General features: G+C 34.7%; 1 protein-coding gene across 1 annotated transcript in view; it reads right to left on the bottom strand.

Annotated features, from left to right (window-relative positions):
• Positions 1–22,740, bottom strand: part of LOC111060250 (protein VAC14 homolog) — a 26,210-nt gene extending 3,470 nt beyond the window's left edge. Inside the window, exons 1-13 of the mRNA XM_022347910.2 lie at positions 22,405–22,740; positions 19,507–19,657; positions 18,114–18,344; positions 14,744–14,961; positions 13,665–13,785; positions 10,041–10,164; positions 9,337–9,422; positions 8,248–8,376; positions 7,247–7,385; positions 6,878–6,995; positions 5,638–5,812; positions 3,249–3,367; positions 1,410–1,489 (exon numbers count right to left, since the gene is read on the bottom strand). Of these exons, the coding sequence (XP_022203602.2) occupies positions 1,410–1,489; positions 3,249–3,367; positions 5,638–5,812; positions 6,878–6,995; positions 7,247–7,385; positions 8,248–8,376; positions 9,337–9,422; positions 10,041–10,164; positions 13,665–13,785; positions 14,744–14,961; positions 18,114–18,344; positions 19,507–19,657; positions 22,405–22,505 (1,792 nt within the window). The 5' untranslated portion in view covers positions 22,506–22,740. The remainder of the gene's footprint in view (positions 1–1,409; positions 1,490–3,248; positions 3,368–5,637; positions 5,813–6,877; positions 6,996–7,246; positions 7,386–8,247; positions 8,377–9,336; positions 9,423–10,040; positions 10,165–13,664; positions 13,786–14,743; positions 14,962–18,113; positions 18,345–19,506; positions 19,658–22,404) is intronic.

The raw sequence follows: 22,740 nt of genomic DNA, 5'->3' as shown, positions 1-22,740 counted from the left end.
CAACTAGATCAACAATACCATGAAGACTCTATCCTCCAAGTCTCAATGATTTATCTCTTACCGAATTTAAAATGTTCTGTCCCAAAAATTTGAACTTAAGGCGCTCATATCTCGAAAAGTAATGATCGAAATAGTTATTTGTGCAACTAGTGCGCAAAGTGACAGTTTGCTGCACCGAAAGAAACATTTACGCCCGAGCTGTAGGCGAGGGCAGAATGGCTTCTTGAGTGCAGCATAGGAACTTTGCGCACGTATTTCACATTAAATTTTCCCTACAGTTACCATTGAATATGAAAAGTGGGTAATTATGGATAAAATGATGGCTGAAATCCATCAAAATGTTTGTGTGTGTGATGCTGTTATTAATAACAACCTTAATTCATTTAAAAATTAATAATCCAATTGAAGTTGAAAATTCTCAGCCAAAGTTCTCATTTTTATTCATTCAAGAATCAGAAAAAATACAGATAAAACAAAAAATTCGCATTCAAAATTCACGCCAACAGCTGGTTGTGATGACTGCAAAATGGCTGAACCGACAAGCGCGCGACCTAGCAGGAAGAATCGTACCTAACTTCGTTTCATCCAGCTAAAAACAGTATTCAGATATTTAGAATATTATGATTAACTAGAATTACCGAAAAATACTATAAGTAAACTAAAAAATATTTATAAAATAACATAGACAACAGAAAATATTTTATTGTAGTATATTCTAATGTTATTTTATTAATTTTATTGACATGGATTTCGAATGGTAATTATTTAACCTGAAAATTCGAATTTCAAAATGTGTGTTTGCTACATTTCTCATTGCTTGGAGTTGAAATAATTATTACTGTCAATAGAAAATAAACATTATTTATTATTAAATGATGAGAAGTTATTATTTAATTATGATTTAGATAAACATTATTCTTGTTTTGGATTTCTAGATTGGGATTTTATCATAAATGTAGTCATTGAAATGATTCTTATCTAAATCTAACCACAGTCATTGTTACCAACTTAATTTTTGTTTTCCTCCATATAACCCACCAACTATTTTGTGTTGCCATGTTGCAAATCTGGAGTGCAGAAATTGTTTTCCCGCACTAGAGCGGAAAAGTGATTCTTTGCGTTCTGTAATCAGTGCAGGAATGGCCACTTTTCAAGGTAACTGTAGGAAAAAATTTTTTTCCTGAGAAAACTTTTTCATTTTGATAGCTTGATGATATACAATCGAAATACTTTGAAAATATTACCAGTAGAAAGTTTATTTTTAGCCTTTGCACAGCCTTAAGCATTTGGCATTCTTAATATTCATTATTTTGAAGCCAATAAATAATAATAATACTCATGATCGTGACCTAAAAAAAGGAAAATTTCATGAATATCATTTCCATAGAAAATAAGTTGATATGACTTACATGTGAATATTGGCGATTCTATTAGTTGAATTAGTTTATCAATCTCAATCAGCAAGTCTACAGTTATCTCCATGCTAGCACTGAAAGATTCTCGAGTTAAGGATTGCAAAAAGCCAAAAGCCAATAATATTGTAATAAAACAATAGAAATGAGACACAGTTTTATGGTAAAACAAGTGAATAATAAAAATTGATTGAATACAATCCTCCAGGCTATTTTCTTCAAGATCCAATACTATAATAATCAGTATAAATTCAATGTAGTCACTTAATGCAGTCTTGCATCTGAAAGAATTTAGAAATTTCACGATGAACAGCACCTTAGTTTTATTCTAGTCCTTCTAGTTATCTCAGTTTAGTTCTAGCTTGATGTTTCTGTACAAATATAGATATGTACTAGTCAATGAATGTTTATATAAAGTTGAAGATTTCTTTGTAATAGGTTTTTAAACTGATGTTTTCTGTGTTGTTAATGACGTTGTTGTAGTGACAATAAATTATTTGATTGATTGATATGATAAGCATAGCATAATCTGAGAGAAGTAAAATGAACGATTTTGTGGCGCTTGAGTCTGTACGCATCTTAATTTTGATGTTCTTGAAATTCTACCAATACCAAATTCTGTTAAGAATTGATACAAAACTAAACTTGGACAACACAATAAGACTACCATCCAGTGAGAAAAGAAAGTAATGCCTTAATCTGTCTAGATAATCTACTTTGAATTAATCCTGATGGATCAACAAATTTTTTTCAAGTTCTATCAAGTGAAATTGAGAAACAGTTTTATCGATTTGAAGTAGTTTATTGAAGGTTTATCAGTTATCGCTTATAGTTTAACATGTTGTGAGACCAAGCTTAGAGAAAAGATATCCCATGGCTTAGGGAATTTATGTTCCAAACTCTACTGTTAACTCAAGCCAATAGACCTATTAGTTATTTTTTTACTGAAGCTATGTGACGCTGGTAGTCTCTCCCGCCGTTCTTACACTTTCAACCGGCCAAACCGGTAATAATCGACAGTAATCAGCTTTAGATAACAAAACATCATATTGAAATTTGGAACATAAACGACCTATACCATGGGATCTTCTAATGCTATCCTTTCCTATGTCTATGGCTATCTTGTAAGACCGGGCTCACAACATGTCAAACTATGAGTGATAACTGGAAAACCTTCAATAAACAACTTTAAATTGATAAACCTATTACTCAATTCCACTTGATAAAACTTGAAAAAAATACTTGTCAATCCAGATGAATTCAAAGTATGTTATTCAGACAAATTAGATTATTACTCCTCATTAGATTATTCTATTCTCATACTGGCTAGTCGTCCTATTGTTTTTGTTTATTTATTATACAATTTTCACATTAAATCGCTTGATATAGCAAAGCTCTAGTGATGTATGGATGAGATCATGATACATATCAGAACATGTTTTACGACTTTGAATTACATTCGATATTTTTTCAAAAAATTCATCAATTTTGAAAGGGCAAATATTCAAGAGATTGGATTTCAGGCTATCTTTGAAACGATCAGGTGTAGTACTTTCTTGGATTCTCTGTGGCAAGGCATTGAAAATTTTCATCGCCATGTAACATGGACCTTTCTCGAGTAAAGTGAGTCTATGGTTTGGATAGATAAGACCTCTAAAACGTGTACCATATGAAGTTGAGAGTTTAGTTCTATATTAGTTGTTATCAGAATTCGATATTGGAACATTAACACCCTATAGGCGTAAATGCCTGTAGTCTTTCTTGTTTTGTAATAAATCATGGGATATCTTCTTATGCTATCTTTTCTCCATGATTTGACACACTTTGAAAGGATACAAGACGCGAATCAGATCGCAGACATGGACGTAGTTCTGTGTGAGAAGACACAGAGCGATCGTTGCAATGGGGTTGTGACACCATGGGTTGTACAGACACAGGAACAGATTACAACTTTCCTGCAACATAAAACATCACATCATAAAAACACTTCACTCACATGGGCTACTTTTGAACAAATAAATAAAAACAATATAAACATCATATGAAAATAAGCATATGTTCATATTATATAGTATCAACTTGTTAATTCATTTTCTACATTTCAACTTGAAAATGACCTAAGTTAGGGTCGAAACTATTCGTTGAACTATTTTAAAGTTTTTTTTTTAATATGAAGGGTATAATATTTGTATATCGTTTTTATTTAACATCACATCACCACAACTCTATTCAATCATTATTAATAACACCAGAAATGACGAACGATACATTACAAAAATGTATTCGATTTGAGGCAAGAGTGAGCAAGGAGCCGTGGATTTCTCAATCCACTAACAGCGATGTCTCGTGTAAAGAACGAAATTCTAATTTGAAACTCTTTTCGATTTTGAAACTGATCAACTCAAGATTTCCTCTTGTGATATTCACTTGCAGTATTATAACCCTTACCTACCTGGAAACCCCATTTTCTGGGCTTGCAGTTTCAAACTGCTTGCCATCAACATGCAGTTTGCATCAGATTGCATACTGCCTTTTAAACATTAATTTGTGAATGAACGTTTCTCACTTGGGGCCAAGTCACATAAAACGTTTTTCAGGTGTTTTTTCATTAGCGGCGAACGAGTCGGCAGGATGCTCTCCGATTGGCTGACAGCTGATTGGGTTGGCGTTCGGAAATCAGCTGATAATCAGCCAATCGGAGAGCTTCCTACCCTGCCGACTCATCCGCCGATAGTGAAAAAACGCTTGTGGCTTGGTCCTTACTGAATCGTCACGACAGATTGAATCATTTCTTTCATGATTGCTGTAAATCGGTACTTAAAGAAACGTTAATGCTACTGTAAGGAGACTTCGAGTTTTAAATTTGTCGGTGTAATCATGCTCCACTTGAAATAGTTATTTGTGCAACTAGTGCGCAAAGTGACAGTTTGCTGCACCGAAAGAAACGTTTACGCCCGAGCCGTAGGCGAGGGCGGAATGGCTTCTTGAGTGCAGCAGAGGAACTTTGCGCACGTATTTCACATTTAATTTTTCCTACAGTTACCATTGAATATGAAAAGTGGGTAATTATGGGTAAAATTGCCTGAAATGCATCAAATGTTTTTCTGTGTAATTTTATTATTGATAAAAACCTTAATCCTAAAATCCTAAAGTCCTCGTTGTCCTTGGTTATAATATATAATGAATAATAATTAGCGCGTTGTGCTTCGTTGCACCTCTGCTCACTATAGCAGCCACAGCAGTCACTGTTACCAACTTCATTTTGATTTTGCTGCACTTTTGCTCCATATAACCTACTAAGTATTTTGGGTTGCCATGTTGCAAATCTGGAGTGCAGAAAAGTTTTTCCCGCACTAGAGCGGAAAAGTGATTCTTTGCGTTCTGTAATCAGTGCAGCAATGGCCACTTTTCAACGTAACTGTAGGAAAAAATATTTATTTCATGAAACTTCATTCTAGCTATTCCCTGCGATCAGATGATAGATATTTCTTTACGAAAAGAAAATTATTCTTTATAAAGAAATGAACCTAAAGCATCAGTTCCTAAAAGTGGGGTTCCGTTTATGCGTAATGAATCGACGACTAAGGAAGGATAATTCAGGCTTCTATGGAAGTGTTCACACGTTCGTAGCCTGCGTGAGTGTAAGCATTCTCATAAGCGCCAAAAGTATTGTTCCATAGCCGTCGAATTATTATAAACTGAAACCCACATTCAGTTGGGAAATAAAACTATATATTAGGCTAGTTATGTATACCTACATGTCGATTTTTGAACGTCCGGTTTTTTCGTCCTTATAAATTCTATTAGATTAAACATAACATGACAACACATAATGTATCTGCACGCATCATGCCAAGTTCTGTTCAATCTGATATGGCCTTGTTGCACAAAATCCGGTAAAATTCTAATTATGATTAACTTTACGAGAAACAATCAGAGAATGCGTTTTTAAAAGACGGCACATAGAATATTCATGAGGACCGAAAAAATCGGACCTCCAGAAATCGATCAAAAAGTTCGATGTGTGTGTAACTGGCTTCACAGTTGAGATGGATACTAACTTTTGCAAACATGAGCTTACTGTAGCCCAAGGGAAACTATATCTATTGCACATTTTCTTGATCCGAAACGGAACTAACAGAGTACTTGAAATTACTGCACAGATAATATATACTCTGGAAAAATCAAGATGTTGTTTGGAATTAATACACAGATTTCGGCCTACCTCTGTATTGAATTCTTTTAGTTTTGTTCTAAGCTCAAAGAGCTCTGATGATGTGAGTAGGATGGTGCTTAACACTTCTATCATGGTGCTCGTGAATTTCAGATTCTCCTCTTTCAGTAATATTTCTGCCAGCATACAATAGATTCTCTCAGAATTGAGAATAACACAGAGATGCCTGAAACAAGAAACGTATTCTTGATAACTATTGTAATGGCGAGAAGAAACCTCTACCAAATATGTAAGCTACCGCTAGCCTTCACTAAAATGTGTAATGGACGAATACAAATGGCCACTTATCAATGACAAGTAGAACAATTATATTATTGTTCATTGAATGATTAATTATTTGAAACTCTAAAATCCTAATCAATAATATATGAGATAATATATTGTCATATGAACAGGTGACAGTATTTAAAACGTTTTTTGTTGATGTTTTATTTCTTTGTTTGAATCAATGATATAATATCAAATTTCTCACAATAATAAAGTGGTCAAGTTGAGGATAAACCTTTGCTTTCTATTTCATAAAATGTTTGATCATTGTAAATATTTTGGTTTAAAATTTCTCTATTTTCCCTTTTCTAAATCTTGTGCCTAGAGTTTACAATTGAAGTGAATGCTCTATTGTTACCTTTTTCAAATTTTGCTCAAGCCAAAATTCCACTATTGGAGTTGTTAGCATGAAAATATATATTACTATTTCAGCCTGTTTTCAACCACTGAACTCTGAACTTATGATTGAGCCTATAAATAATAATATTTTACTCTATCAGTAATTTTTACTCTGAAAAAAGATCAGTGATGTTTCGACTTAGCTGAAAAATGCATTTATTTACTCGTTAGTAAAGAAATACCTACCTGATTATAATATTGAAACTAATAGTTTACGTTAGTACTATGTAATATTACATAATATTGTATTATGTAATATGTCATGTACATTTACTACTGATACTTTTGACTGTAATTATGTTAGATGAGTTTCTCCTTACACCTAAATCAAATGAAAAGCTTGTTACTAGTCGAATCAAAACCCAGTTCTTTTAACTAGTCAATACAATTAATAGTCAATCAATCAATAATTTCATTCAATTCAACACAAAATACATAAAATAAATCAAAATACAAAAAATCACAATAAAAAAGTTTCTGATAAAATACAAAAACAGGCTTCATGGTGGATCAGTAATGAATTTACTTAATTAAAATGCATTTTACTTGTAATAACTACACCTACCTGATTATGAAGGATCCTCTCTCCTCTAGTAAAACCCTGTTACAGCTGAATTGGTTCAATAAGCTAATTATAAACTTTCTGAAATAGTAGTCTTTCTCTTCAACTGTATTCACACTACCTGAAAATATCAAGAGAATAATCGTGTTGTATAACATCGGATTCCAATATAATAAGATTACTGCAATGAAAAGCGTGTTAAAACATGTGTAGGATATTTCCTACTATTCTCAGTAGGATTTATTCTAAGAGGAACAAGAGTATTATACATAGATAATGATAATTGGTTTGTTTTTGAAAATAAAACTTCAAATTTGAATAATATTCAATGTGAATAAAAGAAATTGAATTAAATCAATAGAAAATTCTTACCAGCATCGCCAGATTTGGAGTGATGGGGCAGTGTTATTATTTGCGCAATCACCTGCAGTGTGTTCTGAACCACATGATCTGAAGAATCGGATAGCACCTTCAACAGAACTGGAAAAACTGATTCCACGTGATCCATCATCTACAGAAAGTGCAATAATACCGAATTTACAATCATGTTGAACAAATGAAATATTTAATTAATAGAGACAACAGGTAGAAACTGATTTTGCCTCCTGCACACAGTACAATAACTTTCAATACCATGCAATTTGCAATATAAGAAAAAATTCAAGTTGAAACAAAATTTAGTAAATAATAAAGAAAACAATACAATTAGGCTGAAGCTGCGTTCACACCAAAGTTGTCTTAAATTACTTTTCTACAAAAAGTTGTCTATTTTCTTGTAGAAAACAAGTTGTTTTTCTCAAATGTAGAGCAACAATAGTTGTGAATGTTTTTTGCCCAGACAGCGTAGTCAGCGTGGAATTGTAGAGGGGGACATTTTTTGGCAACTTTCTCAGTGTTGAAAAACTTTCAGAGCAACAATTAACCTTTAATTGAACAATTGGAAAGACTTATTCAAGTTGACGACATAATGTTGTGCTTTTGATTGATTGGCAACAAATTTCCGAAATTTATACGTTGACAACTCTGGTGTAAACGCGGCTCAAGAAATACTAGATTTACACTATGAACAGTGTAGTTAATACTACATTACATAATTATAGTATTAAGAAAATACTATATTTCTTTAAAATACTATATTTCTTTCCTTAATATTACATTTTCTGAAGCACATTGTAATGAAGTCCGAAGTCTTTTCTTACTTATTCTTGATCAAACAAATCATTATCTAATAATTGTTATTATTTTAGTTATTTTCATAAGATGAATTGTTAATAATTTTGAAATCATGATTTGATTTTTCAGCAAGCAGAAGTAGATAGGCTACAATTTTCAATTGTTATGAATAAAAATATTTTAAAGACGTGGTAACTCACCCTGTTTGGCAGTTTTGTGTACAACTGGTAAATCCACTGTAGTATTGCAACCTTGGTTTGCACTGATGTGTGTAGCAGATTTTTAGTGAGAACATCAACTACAGATTCTAGGTCTAACTTGGATTCTTTCTGAAAAAATATTGAGTCAGTTTGTTAACAAATTCGCGCAGACTGCAATGGAAGGTTCATAATGAATTGCAGTAGATAAGTACAGTAGGTCTATTATCAAAGTTAGGTTGGGGGAAATGGGAAGAGTGACATATAAACAAGGAATGAAGGTACGTTTGTTTGAAAAGGAAGCTAAATGGAAATTACCAGTATAAATAGATAGTAGTTTCCTTGTTACTTCATTGATAAGGAAGACTATTAACGATGGATAAGAATCTTGAATACAACTTCCAATTTCTAATTGCACTATGCTAAGTTTTTTATAACATGCTTAGATCGTTTTAATATTTTTTTAAATTTTGTTTTTAATTTCTGATAGTTTTTTGTCATATTCAGTGAACAAAAATACACACATAAAAATGTGTTTAGTCAATAAGTCACTTACATAGTAATGAGAATCAATTTACAAAAATATATGTCTTGCGTATTTAAACATTCATTATGTTGAATATATAACTTATTACTGTTTAATTGACTGTATAATTTTATATATTTGACAGTTTAATTTGAATAGAAACGTGATGTAATAGCATGTATTGATCTTCGTAGAACAATCTCCTACATTTCTTTTCATGAGAATACTCAAGATCAGAATTTCTAATTCTACAAGGTTTAGTACTTTATAAATTAATAATTTTCTACTTCAAGATTAGTATCAAGATGAATATGTATAAAATGTTGAAACAAAACTACTTTTGCGGTACCTATGTTTGTTATTGTTCACCAAAAATAATCATAACCTTGTAAAAATTTTCTCAATTACTATTTAAATAGGTAATCCATTTTTTCACAATCTAAACCAATAATAATTAGTTTGAAAAAACTGCCATGACTATGAAAAAATAAAAAATTATGATATTAAAAAATTGAACACATTTGAAATTAAACATAGCTATATTATGAATAACTTGAAAATCTTACCTGCTTGGATGAGTCGGTGAAATCTGTTTCCAAAATAACAAGAGATAGAAGACTAACGTTCACTTCTTTTGCAGTTTCTTTTATATCTTTATTGTTGATTAAGGAAATTGATTGTGGAAAAGAGATGAAAGTGGATTCTTAAATGTTTTCATCTTCACTGAACTAAATTATATTAAACAGCCACAAAGTGTATTGAAATGGATTTGAAGAGGGAATACTATCAGAAGAACCGAAATTAAAAAACCTTAACAGAAAATTAGTTGGTAATTATTTATGCTTATGATGATTTTTACGGGTGAAAAAATTATAGAACCTTTTCGGGTTATCCCTTGAGTATAAATAATATAGTGGAACATCGAAGATAAATATATATAGCCTATGTTCAATTCAAAATTCACTTCCGTAATTTTCTTTGAAACTATCAATATTCGAAATAAAATAGCAGAAAAACTTCAATACTTGTATGACAATGTAGCCTAATCATAAGTGCTTGGCCTTGACTTATCGAATGCTAGAATGACAAGCATAATTATCGACTATGTGAGTGTATGCACACCTGTTCATCTAGCTATGAATATTTTATAATATAATACAAATTCTGTACTGCATAGATGATTGAAAATGTTGTCAAATAGACACATGTCTCGGATATCATGGATTATCTAAATAATTGATAATGATAGAAAAAATTGCAAAAAGGATACTTTTTCTTGAGTCGTTCTCGTAGGAAAGGCATGGAAATATTGCCATCAGAATTCCCGACGTGTATGGTAACATCTCTTGCTTGGATAACTGAACGAATTCTTTGATCCAAACAATCGCAGTGTACTGGAAAAATAAGTTGTAAGATTAGAATACTGATACAAATAAAAAAGCTTCTCAAATATATGAGCTAACAGAGATTCAATAACTACTCGTAATTGAAATAGACAATCTGAATCCGGCAGATTAGGACAGAGTACAATGATATGAGTTCATGACAAGAGTAGATATATGTTTGAGGAAATATTATATATTATATATTATATATATATATATATATATATATATAATATATATATATATATATAGCGTATGGCATTTTGACACATTTACCTCTCAAATATGAATTATGCGCTCAATTATAATAATTGATTGTCATTAAATTAAAAAAAGTCAAAATATAAAACTATGCAAATGAAGAGAGCCAGTAGTTTTATTAACATAATTATCAAAAGATAAAACTAGACATATTATAAAGTTAAGTCCAAATCAGCCAACCATTCAAGAGCTGCTGGTGCAGCATTCACAAAATCCTCAACGGCATGGGGATACAACCTGACAGGACAGACCTCAGTTATATGTTTCAAAGTTTGTTTTGGAGCTCCACAGAAGCTCCATGTATGTTTCATTCAGGTGATGGAATGATCCCCCATTTATGCAGACTGTCCCCACATACACCATGCCCTGTTCGCACCCTGTTTAATCCCTTCCAAAGGTGACGGGGAAGGCTGAAACCTTCTGGCTCTTTATTTGGCTTGATAAGCCGTGCCAATTGGTCAGGTGCTTGCAAATTCCAAGCAGCATTCCACTCTGAGTCTATGTTGAAATTGGTTCTAACCAAATCCTTTGCAGATGTCAATGAAGGCCTTCTAGATCTGAGGCGACCTATTTCTAGGTCGGGAAGGTCTTCATGAATTGGCAGCATGGGTTATCGAAAATCTTTTTGAACTCCTTTAACAGGGCATTTTTCCTCCGTAAGGGAGGTGGAGCAATATTGCTCAGTATTGGTAGCCAATTTACAGGAGTTGACTTGATACACCCAGTAATCATTCTCATAGCCATGTTGAGCTGTGCATCAATTTTCTTAGTGTATGGGCTATTGATCCACACAGGTGCACAGTATTCTGCTACAGAATAAACAAGAGACAGAGTGGAGCACCGCAGGGTATGGGCTGAGGCACCCCAAGTAGAACCACACAATTTTTGAATTATGTTATTGCGGGTTTGAATTTTCTTTGAGGTGGTCTCCAGGTGTTTTTTGAAAGACAGTGTTCTATCCAGTGTAATACCTAGATATTTGGGGAAATTTTGATGCTGGAGAAGTACATTATTGAAATGAACCTGGAGTTTCCTATTAGCCATTTTATTATTTAGGTGGAATGAGCTGACTTCTGTTTTCTTCAGGTTTTGGAATAAGCCTCCATTTATGGAAGTATTCCCCCATCTTCTTCAGGTCTTCAGAGAGCACTTCCTCAGTTTTTTTCAAAATTTTTATACTGAGCTGCAAGGGCCCATATCATCAGCATATATGAACTTTTTAGAACATGTGATAGGCAAGTCTGCTGTGTATAAATTGAAAAGACTTGGAGCAAGGACTGAACCCTGTGGAAGACCATTATTAAGTTTTTTCTGTTTACTGATCTTATTGCCCAGAATAACTTCAAATTTCCTATCAGAAAGCATATTACCAATGAGCCTTATAATAGTTTGACATTGGATGACCTGTATCAGTTTGTATAAGAGTCCCTGTTTCCAAACTGTGTCATATGCAGCAGTCAAATCCACAAATGCCACAGAAGTTTTCAAACACTTTTGAAACCCAGCTTCAATATGACTGGTCAGGCCTAGAACCTGGTCACCACAGCTTCTACTTGTTCTAAAGCCTGCTTGTTCCACAGGGATAGCTTCTGAGACTATTGGTCCAATTCTATTCAAAATGAGTCTTTCAAGCAGCTTATAGCAACAGCTCAACAGTGCTATATGACGGTAGCTTACAGCCTGATCCTCAGGTTTATTTGGCTTGAGGATTGCAATTATTTTTGTTCTCTTGAAAGCCTTTGGTAAGTGACCTGTTTGTAAAATATCAGAGAAAAATCTAGTCAACCATTGCAGAGCATTCTTTCCAAAATGAATTAGGAATTCTGGATGGATTCCATCAAACCCAGGAGCCTTGCCCACTTTAATTTCTTTCACAGCCTCCGTGAGCTCATCCAACGTGAAGTCTCTTGCAGACTCTGACCTGGTAGGAGCATTTTTCCTCATTGTAGTGAAAGATTTTTCAATTTCTTTTGTATGCTGAGGGTCCCGAGGTGCTCTGGACAGAGTAACCATTCTGCTTGCAATTTTATTTGGAGTAACCATGGGGGTCTTATGAATGACAGCACTCCCTCCACCCAGCTTTCTTAGTAGACTCCAGGCTTTTCTGCTAGATTTCTTAAAATCCAGAGATTCAGTATAGTTTTCATCCATTTTTCCCGCCTCTCAGAGTCCAAGGTATGGAGGAGCTCTGTAGCTACGTTTGGGTTCTCAGTCTCCAGATAAGCCTCATATAGCTGTTTACATTCACTACTCCATCCAGGGATGTACTCTTTTCGATAACCCCTAGGAACTTTCCTTTTAGCAGTTGCAATTACAGCTTTCACAAACCGATCATAATTCTTGCATACAGGGGGTATCCATCTTACCACTGCATCAAGCTCGTGAGTGAATTCTTTCCAGTTTGCTCTCTTGAAGTTCCATCTAGGTCGTGGAATGGATCGAATTATTGGAATTTGAATTCCCAGCTCAACCACTACTGGGCGGTGTTGACTGTGTGGAAAATTGCCCAGTACTCTACGAGATGTTTGCAATGGCTGATTGTCTTTGTTATGGGTAACAAAGCACAAATCTGGATTGTATTCCCTATTCCATGCAGCTGATTTAAACGTTCCTCTATCTTTGGCATTGAATATGAGGCTCATGTTGCTCCTCTCAGCCCAGCCCACAAGAGCTTCACCATTCTCATCACTCTGATTATAACGCCACATGGTGTGGTGACTGTTGAAGTCTCCAATGTATACAGCAGGGTGAGGCACATCTGGCAGCACCTCAGGTGACCAGGCTGCTGGAGGGGGCTTATATACATTAACTATACTTGTATACTCCACCATCACTGTCACTGTTTCGATGGTATTGCTTGACTTTGCTGACACAAGATAAGCATTTTCTACGTTATTTCGTATATAAGTTGCACATCCATGATGTTTGTTATAAGTTGCCCCTAAAACCTCATAGCCCGGTATCCTTCCCCTTGCCCCAAGCTGCTGCTCACTATCTGCGTGAGTCTCCTGAATGACAGCCACGTCTATTTTGTGCTTACTTAAAAGTTTGGATAGGTACTGTCTCTTAGCATAGCTTATTCCTTCTACATTAATTTGACAAATTCTAATAATATTACCTATAGTTCTAGTTGTGTGTATTATATATTCATAATATGAAATATTATATTTGAGTTAAGAATATTATGAAATCATAAATTTGAAAATCTAAAAAATAGTGATTATATTCACGTTGTAAGTGGCTCTCACCTGTAAGAGTTCATCTGATGCTTGCGAATGGTTGATTAGAATATTGATCATCGCTGGAAAATCAACTCTCGATGGATCTTGTTTTATGCTTCGTAAAAATTCTGATAACACAGTATCACACCTGTGAAATAATTTCAATTCAACATATTTTTAAATGTCTTTTACTTCTCTGCAACCTGTAAACATTTTATGTTAAAAATAAACACCCTTTGGTGAACCTCGCTTGATATTAATTTTCAATAATTGTAAAATGAATGAAAGGTTGGTTTTCCAATGAACCATTTTCCCCCATCATTTCCAATAAACATATATTATACTAGCAGCAATAACGAGATAAGAAAAGTCAAAGCATTCAAGAACTTGACTAATATTTTTTTAAATGCTGCAATGCTAATAAAATCGAGTTGGGAACTTGAACAAGAGATGCTATTTTTCATTATATAGAGAATGTCGTTATCAACAGTAAGCAATGAAAAATATTATCATCAAATACAATTGGCGAACTAATACAAGAAAACTTTTGTTATAAAATGATTGATAGATTGATTTATCTATTTATCACATTCCATGTCTTGAAACCCCTATTGCATTTATAAACATTACAATTATACATTGCGAAATTACAAAAAAAGATATTATATAAGAATGAAGATGATACGTGAACATGTATCTTTTTAGAATTGACATCTTCTTCACTTATTATCTTAATATGGAAAATTACAAAAACATCCTGTGTATAGTGTGAATATTGTAAAAAAATTGTTTTCATTTTTCTAATAGGTCTATTTTTCTAAAGTGGAAAAACCTAAAAAAAGGGTACCTGGCGGCAGCGGAGTAGCTTGTTAGTGTGTTAGTGTGGGAATTCTACCTTACTAAAAACCAAACCTCATTCTCCACCTATAGGCCTATACAAATTGTTTCATCTGGACTTATAAAAATACTTATTACTAATTTTGATAAGTGAATAGATCTACTGTTACACTCTATTTCATCTTTAATAAAAAATATTAGATACTCGAATACCAGTTTGAAACATTCTAAATATCCATAGATTGAATTAAGAAGAAACTAATAATTACATTTTTTTTATTTCAAAAGTAGGGTCCTCTAGAATATGGAAGAGACCATCCAGGATTTCTGGAAGGAAGAGAATCAAGTCTATATCTGGCACAGCATCTAACACAGAAAGCCATGACACCAGGAACTGCCGAGAAAATGTATTGCTTGTATAGATGCGTTCCCTGAGCAGAGGCATGAATCCCACCAGGTCAAACGTTGCGCTCTCCGTCACAATATCCTGAAATATTTAAAAATATTCGATAAGATAAACAGAATTATATGAGTGATATAATTGACCGAGCGAAGTGAGGTCTAAGATTCAAATCGACAGTTTGGCATTTCTCTTAATGTTTAAATGTTTATATGTTGCGCATTACAGCGAAACGCAGTAATAGATTTTTATGAAATTTGACAGGTATGTTCCTTTTTAAATTGCGCGTCGACGTATATACAAGGTTTTTGGAAATTTTGCATTTCAAGGATAATATAAAAGGAAAAATGAGCCTCCTTCATACGCCAATATTAGAGTAAAAATCAGACTATACAATTATTATTCATCATAAATCAGCTGTCTAGTGGACTATAATACTACCCGTTCAAAAACATCGAACATCTTGAAAATGTATCTTTCCATCAACGTTGTAGACAGTTGCAGCCAGACCTGATAGCATCGCTCACACTCACATTCCGGGACGACACGTCACGGTACGATAGGACAGGAAGCTCTATGTTTATTTAGGATTTTTTCTAAACATTTTAAATTGATAAATTATTTATTAATTTTTGAGAAAACATAACAACAGGTCAATGTAACTTACTGAGCGTGAGGTCTAATGTTCATAGAACTACTAGTATAACTCAATGATAAGTGACAAAATTAGGAATTACATTTGAAAAATCATGGAACACACACATTAGTTTTGATATTTTACAATTGACTTGACTCAGGGATGTGGTGAGGCTGCTCAGTCAATTAAGTTTATATTCTTCATCACAGTGTAATGACTGGGGAATTGTCAAATTAGTGCTTCACCCATAACATGCTGTCAGGGGTAACCAAAGTATGATCAACTGATCATAGTGCTTGAACATTCATTTATTTTTTCTATTTATTCATTCATTCATCGTAAAAACACTATAATCATAATATAAATATGACATTGGAGGAAAAACTAGGATGAGCCTGTACTATTTCTCTCCAAAAATGTTGATAGAATGTTTAAACCTCAAAAAATCTATCTTAAATGCTGTAAACTATGTTCTTGAACATATTCCGAAATTGTGTAGTGAGGTTTTTGCAATAGATAATGATTTAATTTTGAAATAACAGACTTTTGCTATTTGTGGACTTAAATAAATAAATAAATTCGTATGGCTTTTGTTGGTGGGGAGTTCCCTTTCGGGAATGTTCCACCGCCTGAATATATAATTTAAGCCGTCAATGGGCCTTACGACTGTCATACTTCAGCCGGGACCGACAGTTTAACGTGCCCATCCGATAACACGGGAGTGATTTGTGGACTTGAGGTGGTGGGAGAAGGTTAAAGATCCGCGATCCTGCATACATTGGTGAATTTTTGTGTTTATTCAGTCGATGTTGAGGAAGATTTATATTTATCTTATGACAACCGGATCTCAGAGGTGGGTTTGAATTCCTAGCTAGTATTGTGGCTTGCAGATTATATGTTGTTACAACAGTGAAGATCGTATTATTGTTTGACTTGTTAGTTTTGACTTGATCGGCTTTTGTCTGTTTGTTTGTACCGCAATTACAGTCGCAGTTATTGTCCAATTTGGATGAAATTTGGTATACAAGTTCTTTGAAACAAGGCGCAGAAACGTATGTGTAGTGATTTTTGATAATACCTCCGTTTTTTTTTTAATTTGAAAAACCGCAGACCAACCTCCATCCAGAAAGTTACTTAAAATAAAAGATCCTTGGATTTACAATACGTCAAGAGTAAATCTTGCCCACAATAAATATACGTAAAAAAATTGGCTCTCATTTTTTAGAATAGAAATTGTGCCGCTCTAAAATGTGCTGTATTGAATGAATGGTATCGATGGAATGATGAAGGAATGCTATCGATCTATTTTTTTGAAGTGACAAATGCACTGGAAATCCAGGCAGGGAGAATACAAACACTGTAGTAGCTTTAGTGAGCAGGGTTTGTTGTTACACTACTCATTCATTTCCCTTCTCTGTCTCATTCAGACCTCAGAGGACAAGATAGTCGTCTGCGGTGAACCTTGAGCCGCTCCAAATCATCCTGTATTTATTAGTTGTAGAAAACTTCTCACTTGATTGCACCATTTCTGCCCTTTTCACAAGAAATTTCCCTGTTTCATAGATGAATAGTTTCTAGACCTACGGAGCCGGCCCGGAGGAATCACTGCTTAAGTTAGCTAACATTCTGCATAGCATAACAAGCCATAACATTAAATCCACTTTTCATGAAAAACATTAGCAATCTCCTGTCATTGTCACCAACAAACCCATCTTATTTAGAATCATATTCCGTCTCACTATCGTCTGTAAGACGATTCATCATCTAAATTGCCTACTGCATATTCCATTTTTCCGTCAGTTTGACAGATTTCTTATAATTAATTATTAGGAAAGTTGTAACATATGTTAATATTGTGAATATAGGGACGATGTAAAGGTACCTCCTTGAGAGACATTTTATAAGTCCGGTGTCCTGAAAACAATGTCTCTAGCACTTTCAATGGAAAAAATAATAGATGACATGGCTAAATCTTCACAATATACTGTACTTTCTTGATGGCCCTTCTCATTAATTTGAAAGTTGTAATCATGAGCGAGGTCTACTGTTCGCAGAACTACTAGTTAACAAATGACGGCTTGCAATGTTCAATTAGCCTGGGAAATTATTTCAATTGCCTTTTTCTTTTTATGCAGTCTTGGGCCCGGTTGCACAACGGCCGGTTAAATTTTAACCGTGATTAAAACACGAGAACCAATCACGATTAAAATAAAACCAGCTGTTGTGCAACCGGCACTTAATATTATGTTAAGACAGGTTTGGGATGCAGCTCCCCAGGAAACAATACCATATCTTTACAATCCATAATTTGGTACAAATATTTCAGTTTTTATGACTGCGTTGTGAAGTAGTCATCCAACAGAAAACATGTCACTTCTAAAATTGTAAGAGAACTAATGGTCTTTACAGAAGCATTGAATGAGTTTTATATTATACTATATAAATTAATACAATGATTTATATGAATATTAAACTGTAAAGAATAAACTATAATGTAATATTAAAAATATTAAACTATAAAAACTATATTAAAATATTATAAGAATATTAGAGTTATTTTACACTGTAATACTATAGAATATCAACAATTTTTTTTGCCAACCTTCATCAAACGATCGAGAAGTTCGAGAGCATTTTTAACAGTCTGATCGGGATCGGCAGCCAATCGACTGAGTGCGCTGAATATTTCAGTGAAATGTGGCAACACTGCCCCGCGTGACACTTTCACCACATTGTACAGCGATTCGCACGCATAGTAGCGTATCCTCGAGTCTTGTTCGCTGAAATTGGCAAGTATAGGACGGATCAAGGCTTCTGTGTAATCTGATGTGTCCTGAAACCAAAGGAGGAGCATGTCAAATATATAATCTTGCATAAATTTACTGCCTAGTATAAAATAATACCGAGAAATAATACTGTACCATGAATTCTTATGAAAGTGTTCACACTTTAGCAGGCTGCTAATGTGTGAGCACTCCCATAAGAAACAAAGGATCTCAACGACAGGGCTTCCACGTTCTCCTGCTTTAAAGTCATGAGATTTTAACACTTGGGACTACATCAAGGGTCGTGTATAAGTGCCCTCACTCTCATCTGTCCTCCCTGAATAGATCAGCTGTTACTACAAAATTACTTATCAACGTTTGGGAAGAACTTGATAATGAAAGACTCAGGACTACGGGAAGACTTCATGTGTGCCTTCAGACAAATGCTGGTCACATTGAACATTTTTATAAGGTTGGTTCTCGATTGAATTGTTCAAGTCGCTTTTTAATTTTATATGCAATTTATATCAACTTATATTTGGATGAAAATATAATTATTTTTATGAGATAATTAATTGGCTATAGTCTGTATAAAATAAGTTGAGGCTTGGAAAAAATAACTCTAAGTACTCGAAGAAGCATAAGTATCCACATTATCAAATTGTGCGAAATTTCAATCTTTAAATGCAAGCCCATATGGCTGGATGTATTCTAATTGACAACTCTGCATCAACTTTGTTGTCGAATTGAATATACTCGTATCCTGTCATATGGGCTTGCATGAGAAGATTGAAATTTCACACAATTTGGCTACACGGATGTCTTCTCCAAGTCTCATTATACAGACTATAGTATGTTGAAATGTATCCACACATTTTAAAATAGAAAATTAATATGTACTTGTCAAGCTGTATAAAATTCAGAAGTCCTATTTCAGGACTAGTCGAGTTTTGACAAAAAATATAAAATTCAACGTGTCAACTTTTAAGTTTAAGATGGTTGGTCATCGAGAATTCAAAAACCTCTGTATTGACTACTCCATTTGAAAAATGAAGTGTTTAAAAGCTTCATCTTATGCGACCTTTCAACAACACATTTCCTCTCCTGCTTACAGAAATGCATTGGCATTCATATGAAAATCTCCAGCGCACTAACAGGAGTTTTCAAATAAATAGAAATCAATATAATATTTCAATAATTCCAGTTCAATTGACTTAGTTGTCTACAAACCTTTCCCAATGCTATAGCAACAGCAGCCAAGCCAATTAGGGCGCCTTTTCGAGAATTATGGTTTTGTGATAATGCAAAGTCCTGACCTAGAACCTTCAGTATTCTTCGTATCTGCGTAGTGTTGTTAACGGCAACGAATTCCTTCACCATTCTGGAAAAACGGAAATAAGCTGAATAGTAGCCTACGTGATAAAATTATTCATAGGCTATGTTAGCTACTAGTTGAAACGTCATTTCTAAAAGAAATTCAATTTATATCAGTCACATACACTGGCCGATCTGGGAATAAATTTTAGAGAGATCTTCAAAGAATCCTCTCTTTGAGGCTGCTCGTGATGGTGTTAACTGGAGCAGTGTTCGGTATTGTTATCAGCCAAAAAATGCTTTCGGTGCTTTTTTTAACTCTTTTATGAGTGTGTTCAACAGCCATTTTCTTGTAAAAGCCAGAACTCCCAGGAAACCTGCACGAAATCAAGGAAAGTCTGACAAGATTCTTAATGGTAAATCCTGGTACACACCAAGGCTGGCACAAACCAGAAACTTGATTGTTGCGCTCCATTGAAGAATTGGGCTCAGCGATGATGAGGGTGACAGACTTCATCTCCGCAACCTGAGAGTAAACAGCATTTATCGAGCTAAGGTTGATGCTGCAAAAAGGGCGGCCAACATGACAAGAATTGAATCTGCAGAAAACCCATGATTCAATGATTTTATTACAGCTAGAAAATACATACAGTACACTAGGCCATGTCATTACAATAAAATTTCTAACACAATTACAATAACAATACATAAATAAAGATAATACAAAGCTATTCAGTTTTTCATTTAAAAAATTAACATAAGTGTCAATAAACAATTACTAAACTTCAATTCTATCACAGTCTAAAAAGCCTATTCTAATTTTATCTATACCTACTTTTATACCATGTAAGGCCTGGGACCTAATAAATCAGATATCCAAAGTTTGTTCAAGGCCTAAATGAAAAGCTTCACCGGATGAATTCAACAGATTTTTTTAGAAAGGTGGAAAAAATTTTTGCTTCTAAGAATGATGTAAGATGCAATGCTCCTGGTTACAATAACAACCATGTGAAGTTTGAAAGGTGGAAGAAGATCAGGCCTGCGGATGTTGTTCGTGTTATACGCAGCTTCAAGAACTCCCACAGTCCTGACGTCCATGGAGTTGGAGTCGGTGTGCTGAAGTGTGTTGCGGATGGGATTGCTCTTCCCCAGTCTCACGTGCTTAATGTCTCTATTCGTCATGGCTGTTTTCCTGATGTCCTGAAGTTATCCAGCACGATTCCTGTCTTCAAAAAGGGTGGCTCTGAGTCTATGAACAACTATAGACACTTATCAATCATTCCTGTCTTGGGTAAGGTGTTTGAGGCCCTAATAAAGAAGAAACTTATGTTCCACTTCGAGAGAAATCACCTTTTATCTGATGCACAACATGGCTTTAGAATAGGAAGGTGTACGTTTACAGCTGTATCAGTATTTTTTTTTTCATTTTTCATCTCACTGACCACCTATGAAAGGGGTATTGTTAAAGCCTTTGAGGAGAGTGATTTTGTACACCTGGTCCTCGCTGATCTGAGCAAGGCATTTGATTGCTTGCCTCACGGAATCCTTCTTGAGAAGCTTGCCGGGCATGGACTTGATGGTGAGGTGATTATGACCCTCAGATCCTGCTTAACTGGAAGAAAGCAGATCGTATCCATTAGAGGTGCTCTCTCGCAGTCTATGCAAGTTGATCATAGCGTGCCACAGGGATCAGTGATGGGCCCACTACTCTTCCTGGTCATGATCAATGATCTTGGGCTTCTTGGACCGGTGCTGGTGTTCGCGGATGACACCACAATATACTCTAGAGGGCGGACAGTTGAACAAGCTGGTTTGCGGTCTAAGCGATTTTTTGATGCTGCCAAGCAGTGGTTCGAGAGAAATAGACTCTGTTTGAATGAGGGAAAGACTCAGAAACTGATCTGTGGACTACGTAGCCTTGTTGACTATGCTCATAAATCAGTGGTGAAACTCCTTGGATTTTTCATTGTCTCCAAATTTATATGGGCAGCCACATTGGTGGAGTTTGCACCAGGTTGGCACGTGTAATCCACTTGCTGTGTAAACTCAGAGCCCTGCTCAGCAGAAATGATCTGGTGATGGTATACTTTGCCCTTCTCCATTCCTATCTGCTGTATGGACTCTTGCTGTGGGGACATGCGGCGGGCTGCAAGAGTGTGCTGATGCTCCAGAAGAAAGAATTTCAAGTTCTCACCACAACAGGGCATCGTGAGAACTGTAGGCCTATCTTCGTTGAAATCGGCATTCTTACAATCTTCAACCAGTACATACTGTCTAGTCTGCTGCATGTTAAGGACAACGAGGGCAGTCATATGCTGAGGGCTGATTATCATGTGGATGCTGCAAGGAGGAGACTGGACATTGGCATACCGCGCTGCAGAACCATAAGAGGAAGAACTCCTTTCCAATATATGCACTGCACCTGTATAATGATCTGCCTTTTAGTGTGAAGAACCTGCAGTGTATTGCTTTTAAAAACAGAGTTGAGATCTGGCTGAAGAGAAACCCATTCTACTCAGTCAATTTGAGTATTTTGATACACACGAAGACAATATAGTTTGATCTGTCATTTTGCTTTTTTCAACACCATCTATCCAGTTAACTTGTCATGGATGTAGAAGAAGGAATATTGGAATTTGAGAATATTAAAAATGTATTATTTGAAGATTTTATTTATGACTCATTATGAACAATTTTTGAGTTACTGACACTGATTTAGTAGGCGTAAGTTTCTATAATTTACAAATATATAAGATTACAATGATTAATTGAAAGAATAAATTACTAGAACTAGCATAATAGAAACAAACATACTTCTCAATTTCTTGTGCAGCGGCTTTACGTTTCTCATATTGCTTTTCATGCAATGCTCTCACACAAGCGGGGCTCAGAGGAGCATGATCCTTATCAGACATATTTCTGAGTTATTACACTTCCAACAAAATTAGTCTATATAGAAGGTTAAAACACAAATAACACACTCATTAACAGAGACTCAACTGTCCAAAATATTTCATGATAATTTAAAATAAATATTATTCGTCAACTATAACCTATAGCAGACAACACCTTTAATGAAATTCAAAAATCAAAATAATCTACGTAATCATCTGATTATGAAACGTCAGCTCAGCTGGTAGAACGGACAAT

Source organism: Nilaparvata lugens, chromosome 2 (assembly GCF_014356525.2).
Source record: "Nilaparvata lugens isolate BPH chromosome 2, ASM1435652v1, whole genome shotgun sequence".
Classification (NCBI taxonomy): domain Eukaryota; kingdom Metazoa; phylum Arthropoda; class Insecta; order Hemiptera; family Delphacidae; genus Nilaparvata; species Nilaparvata lugens.
This window is presented reverse-complemented; position numbering and strand designations above follow the sequence as displayed.